The sequence below is a fragment of the Erigeron canadensis genome, chromosome 1 (assembly GCF_010389155.1).
Source record: "Erigeron canadensis isolate Cc75 chromosome 1, C_canadensis_v1, whole genome shotgun sequence".
NCBI lineage: Eukaryota > Viridiplantae > Streptophyta > Magnoliopsida > Asterales > Asteraceae > Erigeron > Erigeron canadensis.
The window spans coordinates 47,804,205-47,820,948 of NC_057761.1; the positions used below are offsets into that span (position 1 = coordinate 47,804,205).

Sequence of the window (16,744 nt, forward strand, 5' to 3'; positions counted from 1 at the left end):
ACAATCAAACCAGAATGGCATTTTTCTAGTAGTGACATTTATTGTCTATCCTCGAGAGCGGGAATCACGATCACATTTCTTGCCCGTTGTGTAACATTTTCAAATTTCAAACACATAAAGACAAATAAAAACATATTAAACCACTACTTACATCACAATCTAGTAAACTGCTTGTACTTCCTTCCAAATAACCACTTCATTGTTTGGGTTTTTTTTAGTCATTATCCACAAAACTTGCAATAATAAAAAAAAAAGAAACTTGAAAACATATAGTATTTATAATTTGTAAAATTTGTTAATTAGAAGATAGATTTTTTACAAACATGGGTGCTTCCGGAAAATGGATGAAAGCACTTATTCTAAATAAGAAAACTACTGACAAAGTTGATCATCAGGTAATATAATTTTTATAAATATATATATATACTTTTACTACATATCATAATAATAACAAATTTATATGTATGTATTTGATATGATTGTGGTAAAATAAATTTAGGAAAAAGTTCGTGGGAAGAAATGGAAGCTATGGAGGAGTTCATCAGGGGAAATGGGTTGGAAGGGATTTAAAGGAAGTTACAGAGGAACCGCATCGGATGGATCGGATGCATCTTCAGTTATTGATTCTGATGCTTTTTCGGCTGCGGTTGCGACGGTTGTTAGAGCTCAGCCTAAAGATTTCAAGGCTGTTAGACAAGAATGGGCTGCTATTCGTATCCAAACCGCTTTTCGTGGCTTTTTGGTATTCTTTCTCTTTCCATGTTTTTTTTTTTTAATCTAATACTGTACTTGTTTTAAATGCCTAAGTAAAATGTTTAAGAATATTTCGTGTATACAGTTAATTTATTTCTCACCAGTTATTTAGGAAATTGTTTGGGTCCAAATTTAAGTGTTCAATTGTTTTTAGATTTTAGAGTGTATATTAGGCATTTAAGTACTAAGCATCTGACAAAAAACAAAACAGTTTTTCTTGCGTGTGTGTGTAGATTGCTAATTTTATGAACTGTTTGATATAGGCAAGAAGAGCACTAAGAGCTTTAAGAGGAGTGGTAAGGATTCAAGCATTAGTTCGCGGGCGGCAAGTCAGGAAACAAGCTGCTGTGACTCTGCGGTGTATGCAGGCTCTGGTCCGTGTGCAAGCCAGGGTCAGGGCTCGTCGGGTGCGCATGTCCATTGAAGGTCAAGCTGTCCAACAAATGCTTGATGAACGCCGCACACAAGCTGAGCTTTTAAAAGAGGCCGAGGTATAAACGTATATTTGGAACTTAAAACCAACTTAATTTATATATATGGTGTTTTTTAGCCCCTAAACACCGATTAAAATTAAACCCTTTAAACCTCCAGGAAGGATGGTGTGATCGTAGAGGAACTTTACAAGAGGTTAAAGCAAAGATTCAAATGAGGCAAGAAGGGGCATTTAAACGTGAACGAGCACTGGCATATGGCCTCGCTCAGAAGGTAACCTGAATCACTTAGTCTTAATTCTTAAATATTCCCTATTAAGATAAAGTACTTTGTTTGTTGAAAGAAGTGTGGTTCTATGAGACAAAAAAAATGAACTTTGGGCGACTTACAAAACGACTAAATTCAAATTCTAAATCATGTGTTTTTTTGTGTGTTGTGTGTGAATATGCAGCAATGGAAATCAAGCCAAGGATTGGGATCAAAAACAAGTGGTTCACTAACATCTCTGAAGAGCCAACAGTTTGACAAGAATAACTGGGGTTGGAGTTGGTTAGAAAGATGGATGTCTGCCAAACCATGGGAGAACCGATTAATGGAGCAAGGTCAAAACAACCCATTAGAAACAACTCCACCATCCAAGATTAACCCCAATCAGAAAGAAACAAGCATGATGAAAGTCTCAGATCCCGAGTTTGTCAAAGTCAGAAAAAACAATATTAGCACTAGAATCTCAGCAAAACCCCCTCAAATTGCTGGTCAACGCACTCGTTCATCATCTAGCCCAAGCTCTGAGTTCCGATATGATGAGAGCTCGGGTTCTTCGTCTTTATGCACATCAACAACTCCCATTTCCATGGAAAGAACAGAAGTGAAAACCCATAACAATAATAACAGTAAACCAAGCTACATGAGCTTGACTGAATCAACAAAAGCTAAGCAAAGAAACCCGTCTCCTAGAATCTACAGACAGTCGATGGATGACTTCCAGTTTCTTAAAAACTCGGGGGTGTTATGCAATGTTGACTCGAACAGTAGTAATTGTTCTGACCCTGCATCAGTAAACTTGTCTATGTCTAGGCCTCTGTCCACCCGAATGGAGAAAAGCTCAGGGAATCTGAGGAATAGAAGTTGCTATGCTTAAGAGTTGAGATGGTAATTGTTTGTTGTTAAGTTCAACAACTTGTTGTCCTGTAATCCTTATGGTGTGTGTAGAGTAGTAAGTTATGTAATTGGAAGATTTTGATGCTTTTCAATTTTTGATTTGTTAAAAATTGATGGATTGAAATGAAGTGTGATAAATTTGGTGTTTGGAAACAAAACTAATAGAGTAATTAACTTTGGTTTTTTAGATGAAAATATGAATCTTTTTCATTGAACTAACTGTTATAAAAATAAGTTGTAGTGTAAAAAAGTGCATTACACACATGACAACACTGAAATCCTTCTTACACTTTCTATCCTAATTCTAAGCTTTTTTTTGCTAATTCTATTCATATGATTCAAATAATCTTAACTAAATACTAAAAATTTAGAAAACATCATGCACATATAAAAATCCATCCCAGAAAAGATTAAACATCCAAAGACCTGTAAAACATCAATCAAATTGAAATGTGCTATTATTTAAAATTTCTACAGAGATTACAACAAAGAAATGACGCTAACATTATGCTCGTTTAATGGCTCTAACCTTTACACCATACTTAAAGTTCAGAACTATGCCAAATTCGAACTCCAAAGGGTTTTCCATATTGGGTGAGTGTCGAAATATGTATCTTTGGTATAAATGAATCAACGTGAGCTTAATCTCTTGCAGTGAGAACTTCTGACCAATGCATGATCGAGGCCCAATACCAAAGGGTATGTTGGCATAAGGATGTCTTTGTTTTTCCTCATCACAGTTTGGGTCAAATCTCTCGGGCTTGAACTTTTCTGGCTCAGGAAAATTCTCAGGATCCTTTGCCAGAACTCCAATTGCTAACCATACCCATGTTCCCTGTTTTATTTGATGCAAATTGTTAAATATGGATTCAAGTCAAGAGCGTTGTAGCTTATGCATTCAGTACCTTTGGGAGAACGTAACCTCCAATCGTCACTTTTCGTAGCGTTTCCCTTGCTACTAAAGGAGAAACTACATAAAACCTCATTGCTTCTTTCACCACCTATAGTTCAACAAAATCATTAAAGCAATGGTTTCAAGTAGCAGGGCCAATTTCCGGGCATAAGATTGGGGTTATGTTTCATCTCTAATTGGGTATGACAAATAAGTTTAAAAAGAGACGGCTCAAATGGGTCGAAAGTTTTCCAAAGTGTATTTTTTGTGCACAAAACTCTAAACCTTCTAAATAAGTTATTTGAAAAAAGCTAAATTGTTATTGAAGTAATTTTGGTTTTGTAATCATATCGGCTTACTAGTTACAGTATATATAAAAACTTAAAAGGTACGAAAAGAGTTTTGGTTCAACCCAAAGTCCCAAAACTTTTTGACATGTTACCCAATCTGCTTGACCCGCCCATTTTGCCATCTAGAAGGTACTTAGAGAAAAATGTTATATGGCTAGTGGACTTGCCTGATCAAGATACTGAAATTTTGATTGTAGATCATTGGCCGTTGGAACCTGATCATGCGGACCAAAGGCATCGATCTCTTGAAGCAACTTCTTTTCTACTTCTGGATGCCCAGAGACAAGATACACAACAGATGACAATGTGAATGATGTGGTTGCTGATCCAGCCAGGAGGTGCTCATATGTAATGCTACTGATGTAGTCTGGTGTGAATAAGCTCGCAGAGTTTGAATCTTTTTCTCTTGCATTCAATATTAATGACAAGAAATCTTTTGACCCTCTTTCTTTGTCTTCCGTTTTCTTAAGCACAATGTCATCGAGTTGACAACTCAAAGTCATATTTGTTCGTTCAATTTTCCAGTCCATGGTGTATGGAATTCTTTTAAGGATTTGGCGAAAGGGTTCTTGAAGTATAGGGAGAAGGAGGCCTAAGATGATAGAAAATGAGCCCGATAAGTCCATTTTGAGCATCGTTGTGGAGTAAATGTGTTGCTTGATAAACGAATCTATTTGCTCATCACTGTGTTGATGGTTGTTTGACTTAGAAAGACCAAAATCAAAACCAAAAGCGGCTTGTCCAATCACATCGGTAGCCATTTTGAGAGATAACTCGTTAAAGTTTATATCTTGATCATCCAATGGGAGATTTTGAGATGTGGTTTCTACAAAAGATTGCATCATTGGGACTAATTTTGCTAAATGTGATGGTTGGTAAACTGAAAGTATAGTGTTTCTCATAGTTGACCATCTTGGGTCCCTGAAATGAAATGGTCAATATTTTTTTTAAGATTGCTTATATTGACATCTATATAGAAGCCCATTTGTAGGTGTAAGTTTGTAGCATTTAAATGCATAACTTATAAGCCATCTACATTTGGCTTAAGACAATAGATAACCGTCCATTAGCGGTACCCCGTCTACCACCCATTGGTCAACATGAGAGAAAGTAAAACGCGTAACACAGTACTTGATTAAGAAAAAGGAGAATACCTTATCCAGAAAAGACCTTTTTGGTGAAGTGGGGAAGCCAAAATGGGAGAAGGGATGCTTCTATTGGGAATGTCTTTGAACTTCTTGATTCCAACTTCTCTGCATAGCTCTGGATCAGCCACAATCACTAGTGGTTGTCTCCCCATATGAAACCTGATCAAACACCAAAACTTCCACTAAGTTTGATGTAAATCATGAGAACTTACACGACATGTTCAGTACCCTCGCATTACACAGGTAGTCTCCTATTGTATTTTTGAAGACTTAGAATTTTTAAAGTATATTCCATATGATTTAATTTTATTATTATTACTCGTATTATGCAATTGTTTTATACTCTTTTTTTTTTTTTTTTTTTTTTTTTTTGTATTTCATTGGTATGTTTCTTTTAATCCATGCAATATTTTCTATTTCAGTATATTTAATTTATATATTAATGATTTATAGGGACGAAAATTACCGGCGTTCATGAGAAGGTGATGCTGATATGACATTACTTTTTGTAGGTGATGAAGTGAACGGTTATAGATGGCCTAAATCTAAATAACCCATGTTCTCTTAACTCTTTAAAATACAAAACAAAATCCAGATAGACCATCCAAAATGAACATTAAATACGAATAATAAACATATCACAGACTTGGGATTGTGTTTAAGACTACTAGCTAGGAGTAGTAGAACATCCCTGGAATGCCCCTCCTCCACTCTTATTAAGCATGTGGCATCCAATCATTAGGAGGGGCATTCCCCCCTTCTCTTGGAGTAGGGGCATTCCTTTTCTTTTTTTTTATAATTATTATATATAAATATAATTAAGAGATAGAGAGAAAAAAAAAGTAAAAAACCTATGCACTAAACAGTAATGTACAGGCTAGAAGACAAGGGGGGCTCAAGCGTTATGAATGGAACGGACAAGCCTTCTTTTCTTTGGGAACGCCACCCGGGGCCGATGAGGGAAATAACAGGCTACTCCTCACAACCTAAGAGGTTATTACAATTATATATGATTTGCACGTTAAACATAACCGCTTTTTAAATATGATGTGACAAATAACATGACAGTTAAAAGACGCCTAGAAATGCAGTTAGTATTGCAGATAGTCAAAATAACAAGTATTCATGAAAATAACAAGGTAGAATTAATAACTACGCCACAAATAGAAGTAGAACCTGTAGATAGGTCCATATTTCTTGGCAAGAAGTGAGAACAAATCAGGACCATGTTGAGCAAGCAAAGGCAAGTGTCCTAGAAAGGGAATGGCAGGAGGGCCAGGTACTTTCCTAACACCCCATATTGGTTGATAAAAGTAGCATAAAGTACCACATACCAAGGCCAGTATGGTGAATATCAATGATGAAAATATTGAGGGTGTTGTTGTAATCAAACTAAAGACTGATGATGTTTCCATTTTAGTTTAGATGGATGATTACTATTATTCTTTATATTACTGGTACTGAAGAACAAAAGGGAACAATATGTTATTTATGGAAAGACAGAAAGGAATCAAATGATAGAATAAAAAAATCGTTGATGGACGGTTTTGGTTGAATTTTACTCTTTTTTTAGCTGTTGGTCATGTCATTTTTTATACAAGTGGTGGGGGCAAAAGTTAGGTGACATTTGTCTTAAAGCCTAGTTACGAATAAATGTTTTGATGTAGTAATCATGATGTGTTTGTTTTAATTTTATTTTTGTTACTGTAATATTTTTGCTGAGTTTTGACCTTTTTATATTTTAAATAATTTTTCGTCCAACCTTGAAGCGAATCTAAGACAGATTCACAATCACATCTGTAATGTTGTTCGATAATAGGCCCAACTTAAAAGCCATGTTACAATGCCTCATTACTCATATGTAATATGGTCCGATAGTAGGCCCAACATGGAAGCCATGTGATAGTCAATAGTGTCATATATAATGTGGTCCGATAGTAGGCCCAACATAAAATTAAAGTCATATACTCCATCCGTCCAACTAAAGTTGTTCACTTTTAAAATTTCAAAGTCAAATTTTACCAACTTTGACTATAAATATTTTTATTTATGTTATATAATAATTGATGAAATGTATACCATTAAAACACTCATCAAAAACACAATCAATTGATATAACTTTCATCAAATATTATATAACACAAACAAAAATATTTATGGTCAAAGTTCGTAAAGTTTGACTTTGAAAATTCAAAAATGAACAAATTTTGTGGGACGGAAGGAGTATTAAAAAAAAAGTAGAAACTGATAATACGACAAAATGTGCACTATCACTAATTAACTATATCATATACAATCGCTAATCCACTATATGTCGATAAGCTTAGGTGACAAAAGAATGATTCGGTGTTAATAAGTTTCGTGTTTGATTTTAACAGGATTTGTGTCTTAATAGGTCTGGATCAAACATGAAAATACCTGTTAAAACCTATAATATACCATGTACTAAATGAAATTTTCTAAGAAACCTATTAAGATACTTTTGCACCTGTTAAGACCTGCTACCAGGTTTTTTTTTATCGTGTCATAACAGATATCGTGTCTTTAGTAGGTCTTTATCGTTACCAGGTTTCTTATCGTGTGATAAGTTTTGTGTCTTTAATCCGTTTCTTAAGAGAGTCCTTACTCCTTGGCAAGTTCGTTAACAGGTTCACTAGTTTAAATGTAGGATTTTTGTTAACGGGACTGTTACCGGGTTTCTTATCCCGTAACCTGTTAAATATCGTGTAACATGTTAAATATCATGTCATGAGTGTGTTTAAAAAAATTGACACGATTAATTTTGTGTCATGTTTGAGTTTAACCTTAACAGGTTCATGTATTACCGTGTTTGTGTCATGTCAGATACGATATGCCAGCTCTATATAAGCTATATACTTTTATTAACTAATTTATTTTGTTTGTTATATATGTTTTTGTTTTAAACATTCAATATGTTAAGCACTGGTTAAAGAAGTGTGGTTTATTTATCCCATTATTTTATTACCATTTTAATTTTAATAATTGTGCACAACATATAAATAGAAGTGGGCACATCTAGTCTGGTCTAGTAGTATATTTGTTGTCAAGGTATATCTAAATATTCATCTTAACGGCCATTTATTTACTTAGAACCCGAACTTGATAATTTCTCTCCATGGTCAACACTCTTATGTGTCGTTTCAAACTTTCAATATGTTACTAACCGGAATGCACACAATGAAAAAAAGATGTGTAGAGTATGAATAATTTTATTCAATAGGGTATCTAGGTATTGGGCTTCTATTCTAACAAGTTCATTAAATGCTTCTTAACTAGTGCACTAGGGACACTAATTATTTTAAAGCCAATTGGAGTTTTTTTCTTCTAAAATAAAAGCATTAAGCTCTCTTTTTCAAATACAAGCTAAAATTTCTAAAGAAGGTTTTTATTTGAAAGCCTTAAGCTCCAACCCCTAATTCATACTTTTTTTTTCTACAATGTGATATCAGGGCAACAACTTTATTATGGATTAACAAAGCTACAGATGAGTCTTATTGAAGACAAGATGGGTTCGTTGGATTGTAAAACTTATGTAGCTTTTTTTTTTGTTCTCCTTTCATAATTTTAGTACCACTTGATAAAATTAAATTAACAGACAATTAAAACGATTTTTTCTTTGGTAGATTAATGTCTTTTGAAATTTTTCATATTTTTTTAGCAGTTTACAATTTACAACAACTTAATTAGACAATACAACAGTAATGAACCCTTTGTGCATCAAACAAAGTTTCAACGAGTAAATTATTGATTTTCAATTAAGTTGTTAACAAATTCCTATTTGGTAACACGTTATCCAAATCGCAACTCTTGTGTTAAGAGAAAATAATGTAACTTGAGATTAGTTGATTTTCATCTACATATCCATTAGTGTCTGGTTATTTTAGTGTTGCATGTATTGCAACACCCCACAAATATGATTGTTTTAGTCTTTCCAATATAACAAATATGATATTCTATGTTTTAGTCTTTCCAATATAACTATAACTTGAATAGTACTTAACCAAGGTGGTGAAACCTAACGTTACCGTCATTATTTGATGAAATAGACCCACATATGAAGGTTAGATATCATAAGTTCAAAACTTATTAAAGACAAATTTAAAAATTATATCTTGCGATCCATGTGTGACTGTACATGTGTGGTCGTGAGAATGATGATTTATCGGACATAAATTTTATGCGGTGTGCACTCTGGTAATAATACAATACATAATAAGAAATGTTTTCCTTCCATTTATTATTATTTTTTTGTTTTATAATTTGAATGCGTAATAACAAAACATGAACGACCGTTATTTAAAAATTCAATTGACTAAATACAATGTTTAGTTTTTTAATTTATCAATAAAAATGTACTTTATTAATTTACCTAAAATTGTACTACATTATTATTTAAGAAATCTCTATAATCGATTAAATATAATTTTTACAAATTAACTTAATACTGTGTATGATAGGGTATGGTTAACGTGAGAACAACAAATATGGAGAGAACCGTGAGAACACTAGTTTTCCTTCTTCTTTATTATTTTTTGTATGATTTTTTATTTTTTGAAACTTTTTTTTGTTTTTTATTTTCTTTTAACAAAAACCCATTCCAAAAAAAGATAATAATAAATAAGTAAATTTGTAAAAAATCATATGGATTACGTGTTAAGCAAACATATGGATACGGTACGGGCGTTGCCCTCATCCGTTCTAAAGGGTTGTCACCGGACGCATATGGAAATGATATGGATTTAATGGGCGGCAACCCAAGAGATGATGACGGTGACGGTTGTTACGGTACATGCGTAACCCTTAGAGATGATTTTTCAATGGTTCTCACGGTTCTCACCATATATGTTGGTTTTCACTTGATCCCTGCACGTATATGATATATCCTGATCTAAAGTTGTGAATTATTAAAATAGGGGTTTTATCATATTCCCCCTTATTAACTTTTAAAATCACACATTTACCCACTTAAATCACATAATATCATATATACCCATTTTAAACACTTAAACTCATCACACATACCCATTTAGTCAATGTTAATTTAAATAAAACACCAAAAATCTAAATAATTATAAATCAAAATTTTGTCAACCAATATATGTCCCTTTTCTTTTAAATAGAAATTTTTTTATAATTTATAATTATTTAGATTCATAAAAAAAAATCTCATATACTATCAATAAGAGCTACTCATGAAATAACCAAACTCAGTTCTATCAATAAGAGCATCTATTGTTTAACAACATTCTTGTGATAAGAGCATTTTCACTTGGAAAGAAAAAATGTTATATGAGTAATTATTTACTTGTGATGAGCTTGAAATGTGCATTGCGCAACCTCAAAATCTAAATAATTATAAATAATTTCTTAACTTTTTGAACAAAATAACTCTACATCGTCACTAAGATTATTTAACTGATTTTTGTTATCAAGTTATGATTGCCATTAGGGATTGGTGGTTCGGATTAGTTGATTAGATATGTGGATTATTGTGGTGTTGGATGATGATGGGATTGTATCCCAGGAACCATGTGACAATCTCGATGGTTGCTCATAAATTCATGATGAGTGCGTAAAGAGTATAGAGATTTTGTTTTTGCCCGTAATTCCGTTCTGCTCAAATATAATTTGATGAAAATATTGGGAAAATGGGAATTCAAATATGTGGCATTGTTTTTATTAAATATTATATTAAAATGGGTAAAAAAGAGAGTTTAAATATTTAGATTGGTTATATTTGATATTATGCTATTAAGTTGGGTATATATGTTATTTTAAGGGTTAATAGGGGGAAATATGGGATTCTCCCATTAAAGTAAATGATGTATACACACAGGGACGGAGCCAAGAAAATTTATTATGAGGGGATAAATTTTATAGTCATATGTCATACTCATTTGTAAGGTCGGTCTTAAGGGTTTTGATGCTAAGGGTGTGTTTATCAAAAGATACTATTATTAAATTTGTAATCCGAGATATATTATGGCATTGCAATAAATAAAGATTATTTTTTTTTACGAGTGTAAGAACGTTAATGTAAACGTATATATTAATTTTATTCATATATACATCAAGAGTCAAAAGTTCACTGCATATTTGTTTAAAATTTTATGTTAATGAAATATAAAAGTTATATTATCATATAACTGATAGGTATGATTTGGAATTTACCAAAACAAATACGAGTATAAGCTATCTAGTCAAGGGTTAAATGTGTAATAATGACTAAACAGTAAGGGTGAATTGTAAATAAAAAGTAAGAAGACAAATTATCTAAGTCATCTCTTTCGCTGAGAGTCTATCTTCTTACTTTTTCAGCCATTATTAATAGATCTGAAGCTTTCTTTTATAATTATCTTTAATAATCATATCCACTAATCTAAAACATAAATCTTTCCTGATTAAGTGTCTCGTACATACTTTTAAAGATAAAATTTCAAATCTATTGTTCAATAGATTTTTTTTACGTTGTATCGAAATTGGGGTGGGACAGTTGCCCACAGTGCCCCCAAGCTGAATCCGTCCATGTATACACATGTGTAAAATATGAAAATAGAAAATGTGTTTATAACAAATTGAACATTTTAACATAACATCACATGAAATTACTATTTTACGCAAGAATATGTCTATCAATAATGCACTAGATCACTTTAATAAGAAAATGAATGATAAAATCCAAAAAAATTAAAGCCAGACAATCGACTTGCGTCACGATCGAGGAGCATAGATATATATACAACTTAAATTCCAAAATGTGATACAATCTAATAAAGATAAAGATCTCATGGGTCATGAAATTAGACGTAAAATGTCGACATGTTTTTAGTGTTTGACTGTTGCAAACTTTTCCAAAAACATTGAAGGCCTATACATATGCCACGCATGAGAATAAATTCCGCAGGTCCACCACCCCAATAAAAAAAAAAACTTGGACCATTATTCTTGAAGTACTACTCGTATTTGTGTATCACATCGTGTGTCATGATCCAACACAAGTTCACGCTTTTTTCCTATTTATGATGATGTTGATAATTTAAGCAATCAATCAGGCAAACAAAAGTAGTCCTACCCAATTATATGAGCTGGCATGTCTTACCGACTTGTAGCTTACCACTTTCTACTTATGTGAATTTAAATGCTGCCAAAAGGATTACTATACTGCCAAAAGGATTACTATAAGTGGAAGTTAATTAGGCATATTTTATGTATGATAATGTGAAAGTGACCCATTGATCTCCCACTACTACCAATAAATAGTCAAAGAGGTCTTTCTGGTGAGTCACAGGTTTCTTTTGTTGTTGGTCGAGGTCCTACTCTACTCAATCAACTTATACACTCAATATTATACGAGTATCTGTGGAAAGTAGAAGTAATATGGGTAGGAAGAAGAAAACTAACTTTGAAGGCTTACATTTTCAATAAAAGGACTTGGCATAGCCTACAGACTCGACAGGAAAAAAAAAACAAAACTATTTTCATTCTCAAACGCTTTCATTCTCAAACATATTATGAGAATACAGATGATTACAAAGTTTGCTCAACCTTTTGTTTTTAACAACATGTTTAAATTCATCGTTGTGAGAAAATGCCAGAAATTAAATGATGGGCAAGTCACTTTCAACCGGTTATAATAATAATAATAGAATAGGACAGTGACATGTGGAAAATCAAGAAATAAGATTAAGAAAAAAGATTAAGTGGAATCCACTTGTCACATTTATAGGCTAATGTTTTGAAGAATTATTCATTTTTCTATAATAAAACATTTGAGGAAGAAAGTGAGAAATAAGTATGTTTCATAGTTGGTAGTGATATCTGCTGAAAGATGAAATGAGAAAAAAGTAATTTGGGCTGATGTATATATTGACAACATTTACCTCGATAAAGATCTATTCTCTAAACATATATAAATTGTAATGCAACCCCTGAAAATAATAGTTATGGTAGTGCGTACATTGTCGAAAACACTAGATCGATCTTCCGACTCTCAAATAATAAGCTGCAGAATCATTTGTTTGCTATCTTCACGTCAACAGTTGAATCATTGACGGGCCACTAACCTATCCGATCATCTTCATACCCGTGAGAAGAAATAGGTAGGAAAAATCCCCTAGCTAAACATGGAAAACACACACTAATAATTTGTTTCATATGCCACTTAAAACCTATAACATCTCCATTATTGTGGTACTAAGTATACGAGGGCCATTGACATCATTAATGGGAAAAGAATCTGTGTGTATGTAACTTGTCCTCAGCTACTATTGTAGGAAATAAATTTTGTTTTGGTTCATTGTATATAAGTTTGTCCCAAAACTGAACAAATGGTGTAAGAAATCGGCCGGATACTAACGTGGCACCATGAAACATCTGATACGTGGCCCAACGACCACCACATCAGCATTTAGCAGATTATTTACACGATTCGTTCAGTTTAGCAGATTACTTGCATACAATGAACCAAAACAAAGTTTCTTCCTACAATAGTAGCTGAAGACAAGTTACATACACACAGATTCTTTTCCCTTCATAAATTGTATATAAGTAGCCAATGGCTTAATAGCCTAGTGGCATCATGGTGGTGGGATAAGACCTAGTCACCATAAGGTCATGAGTTTGAATCCCACATACGGTTTTTTCATATTCAACGAGTTTCCTCTTAAATTGTAGTACATTATTGCCTTCCCCACTATTATTGTAGGAAGAATCTGGTGGTACCCTGGTGGCATGATGATACTCTAGCGGTCCGTCGGTGATCGAAATTCGTCGTTTAACAACAAAAAAAAAAATGTATATAAGTACATCAGTTTATTTCTAAAGATATGCTTATTACTACAATAACCGCGCATGGCAACCCTTAGGGGGGATTTGGTGTATGAGGGTCAATGGAAATTCATTAGTTTACAGTTCTATATGACTGATCATTTGAGCATTCTAGCCCAAAATTACACTAAATAGAAGGAAACCAAAACGTCAATCAGAATTCAAAGATACATTGATCATGACAATTCATTTGGTGTAGACATTCTAGAAAAATATGTATTTGTAAAATGCAATACTGTACTTAGAAAGGCTAAATCCATAAAACCAACAATGGGTTTGGCCATATATATCTGTTAAAACCAAAATGAAGCCATTCCAAATGGTCAACGTTGCCAATACATCGGCCCACATCCTGAACAAAAATTGATTATTTTTCAAATCTCTGTTTATGATATCTACCCTGGCTCCTTAATATACTAGTATAAATATGGGTAGACTTGTGACCAACCTAGCTTCTCATTCTTACAAAACTCCTCTTTCCTTCATAATGAAGCCTTTTGTAGTCTGTGTCATATACTTGTGCTGTGTTATACTACTTGTCAATGCAAAAGAGATTCATGATGTTTCCCACACTGCGTCTCCATATCGAGATCAAGGGAGACCACAGTTCCACCTCCGACCTCCACAAAACTGGATTAACGGTACGTAGTTTATAACTACGTATTTTCAACATATATAACCGCAATCATATATATATGGTGTTTAATTAGTTATATGTTCTCCTTAACGTATGTTTTAACTTGTTCATATATATATTGTTACAACTAACTCACATTCTGTTTATTCTGTATTTGCATGATTTTGTATCCTATGCTGGGGAAACTTTACCCTACAGATCCTAATGGTAATTCCTTGAATTACTCTAACTAATTACCCTGAACTCTTCTGTATAGCATGATCATAATGTGTATATATGTTATATATTATATGTAGGTCCGTTGTATTACAAAGGCGTATATCATCTATTTTACCAGTACAATCCCTATGGTTCACTCTTCAATCAAACAATAGTGTGGGCGCACTCGGCTTCCTATGATTTGGTCAACTGGATTCATCTCAAGCACGCCCTTGTTCCAAGCAAGCCGTTTGACATGAAGAGTTGCTGGTCAGGTTCAGCGACGATCCTTCCAGGAAACTACCCGGTTATTTTGTACACTGGACTCAATATCAACAGTCAGCAAGTTCAGAATCTTGCAATGCCAAAGAATTTATCGGATCCTTTTCTTCAAGAATGGGTCAAGTATCATGGGAATCCCCTCATGACTCCACCTCCTGGGGTCGACCCGGATGATTTTCGTGATCCCACAACGGCTTGGAGAGGCCGAGATGGGATTTGGAGGGTGGTTGTAGGCGGTTTGAGAAATAAAATAGGAGTGGCGATTCTTTACAAGAGTAAGAATTTTATTCACTGGAGTTTGCATCATGCTCCACTTTATTCTGGAAACGAAAATGCTGGTATTTGGGAGTGTCCAGACTTCTTTCCTGTGTCCGTTAACGGTAGAGAAGGAATTGAAAATTCTGAAAATGGTACAAACCTCAAGTATGTGCTGAAAGTCAGCTTCATTTTCAACACAAATGACTATTACATGATTGGAAGCTATGACGCTGACAAAGAAAAATTTGTACCGGATAAGATAGGTCTTACAGGAACTCACCCGGACTTGAGATATGATTACGGAAAGTTCTATGCATCAAAATCATTTTATGACAGTGGGAAGAAGCGGAGAATACTGTGGGGTTGGATTAATGAGTCTGATAGTTCAGCTAATGATATCAAGAAAGGATGGGCCGGAATCCAGGTAACTCATGCCCCGATGCCCGTCTTTTTTTCTTAGGACAATATCATCCCTCATAAAAGAGCTTAATCACAACACTGACTAGCTTTTTATTTGAGTTTTTTGCAGTCTATCCCTCGACAAGTGTATCATAGTCCCACTGGAACGCAGTTGTTACAATGGCCCGTTAAGGAAATTGAAAGCTTGCGGGACACACATGTTACGTACACTGGGAAAATAGTTAAATCAAAATCTCTATTCGAGGTTAAGGGCATCACAGCCTCACAGGTTATATCTTGTTACAAATTGTCAATTTATATTCCAAAATAATCAAATATCTTGGGTCTTGATACGTTTCTAATTTCTGTGCCTAGGCTGACATAGACATCTCATTTAAGATGCCAAAACTAGATGATGCCGAGATATTCAACCCCAAGTGGAATGATCCTGAACTTCTTTGCAGAACAAAGCCAGCAACAGTCAGTGGTCAAAACGGGCCATTTGGCTTGTTGCTTATGGCTTCTCAAGACTTGACAGAACACACAGCAGTCTTCTTCCGAGTATTTAAAAACAACCAACAATTTGTTGTTCTAATGTGTAGTGATCAAAGAAGGTTTATACTCAACACATCTACACTATTGTTTTATTAATTTCTTTTATTAGGTAATTTCCATCTCTACATTCATATGAATATAACTTTTGCAGGTCTTCTCATACCCAAGAAGTTGATAGAACTATATACGGTGCTTTTATCCACATGGATCATAAAGATGAAATGATTTCTCTTAGGAGCTTGGTATGAAACTGTCCTAATACTCTTTGCGTATTAATTGCAAGTTATTATAAATTTTATAACTTTTTCTCAGTTTCTGATTTTGGCTTCACTCTTTCAGGTAGATCATTCGGTGATTGAGAGTTTTGGAGCTGAAGGGAGAGCATGCATTACGGCAAGAGTGTATCCACAGTTTTCTTCAGGTAAAGAAGCGCATGTTTATGCATTCAACAATGGAAGTGCTGATTTATTTGTCTCAACATTAAACGCTTGGAGTATGAAGAAATCGAAAGGTAACTAATCAGAAGCAACAAGTTTCACATAGAGCTAATAAAATGGCTAGTATCAAGGCTAAAATAAAAGTTTCTATGTATATTGTGTTGTCCGAGTTTTAAGTTTGAAAGCTCGAGACATAATTAATCGCTGTCTGGTTAATGGAAAGAATTTTTGGTATGACACAACCGCAAAAATAGTGGTTTGACTCCTTCTAACGAACTGATCATGATATTCAAAAGAAAAAGAATCCACCTATTATTATTCGATATATGTTGAATTAGGGAACAATGTAAAAGTTGGAGCTAATTCATCGAACATATTCAACATGACATTGTCAT

The 16,744-nt window shown here is 33.8% G+C and overlaps 3 protein-coding genes across 3 annotated transcripts; 2 read left to right on the forward strand and 1 right to left on the reverse strand.

Moving 5' to 3' along the window:
* Positions 1-239: 239 nt before the first annotated feature.
* LOC122585340 (protein IQ-DOMAIN 6) lies at positions 240-2,507 on the forward strand. The gene is made up of 5 exons (XM_043757469.1): positions 240-395; positions 500-742; positions 1,017-1,244; positions 1,345-1,458; positions 1,637-2,507. The coding sequence occupies exons 1-5, from the start codon at positions 324-326 to the stop codon at positions 2,324-2,326; spliced, it is 1,347 nt and encodes a 448-aa protein (XP_043613404.1). The 5' UTR covers positions 240-323; the 3' UTR covers positions 2,327-2,507.
* A 282-nt stretch (positions 2,508-2,789) lies between these two features.
* LOC122580043 (cytochrome P450 711A1) lies at positions 2,790-6,249 on the reverse strand. Its single transcript, XM_043752317.1, has 5 exons — positions 5,913-6,249; positions 4,743-4,895; positions 3,756-4,509; positions 3,252-3,347; positions 2,790-3,181 (listed from the first exon to the last, which is right to left on the reverse strand). Exons 1-5 carry the CDS (start codon positions 6,149-6,151, stop codon positions 2,852-2,854), a joined length of 1,572 nt encoding a protein of 523 aa, XP_043608252.1. The 5' UTR covers positions 6,152-6,249; the 3' UTR covers positions 2,790-2,851.
* A 7,803-nt stretch (positions 6,250-14,052) lies between these two features.
* On the forward strand, positions 14,053-16,571 carry LOC122581757 (beta-fructofuranosidase, insoluble isoenzyme CWINV3). The gene is made up of 7 exons (XM_043754033.1): positions 14,053-14,224; positions 14,419-14,427; positions 14,517-15,382; positions 15,488-15,646; positions 15,733-15,971; positions 16,064-16,154; positions 16,252-16,571. The coding sequence occupies exons 1-7, from the start codon at positions 14,071-14,073 to the stop codon at positions 16,429-16,431; spliced, it is 1,698 nt and encodes a 565-aa protein (XP_043609968.1). The 5' UTR covers positions 14,053-14,070; the 3' UTR covers positions 16,432-16,571.
* Positions 16,572-16,744: the final 173 nt, after the last annotated feature.

Coding starts and splice junctions, on each gene's coding strand:
- LOC122585340 (XM_043757469.1), top strand. CDS start 324: ATGGGTGCTTCCGGAAAATGGATGAAAGCACTTATTCTAAATAAGAAA. Junction 743..1,016: donor CCGCTTTTCGTGGCTTTTTG/GTATTCTTTCTC, acceptor TGTTTGATATAG/GCAAGAAGAGCACTAAGAGC. Junction 1,245..1,344: donor AGCTTTTAAAAGAGGCCGAG/GTATAAACGTAT, acceptor TTAAACCTCCAG/GAAGGATGGTGTGATCGTAG.
- LOC122580043 (XM_043752317.1), bottom strand. CDS start 6,151: ATGGAAACATCATCAGTCTTTAGTTTGATTACAACAACACCCTCAATA. Junction 3,348..3,755: donor AATTTCAGTATCTTGATCAG/GCAAGTCCACTA, acceptor GTTGAACTATAG/GTGGTGAAAGAAGCAATGAG. Junction 3,182..3,251: donor GAGGTTACGTTCTCCCAAAG/GTACTGAATGCA, acceptor CAAATAAAACAG/GGAACATGGGTATGGTTAGC.
- LOC122581757 (XM_043754033.1), top strand. CDS start 14,071: ATGAAGCCTTTTGTAGTCTGTGTCATATACTTGTGCTGTGTTATACTA. Junction 15,383..15,487: donor AAGGATGGGCCGGAATCCAG/GTAACTCATGCC, acceptor AGTTTTTTGCAG/TCTATCCCTCGACAAGTGTA. Junction 15,972..16,063: donor ATGTGTAGTGATCAAAGAAG/GTTTATACTCAA, acceptor TAACTTTTGCAG/GTCTTCTCATACCCAAGAAG.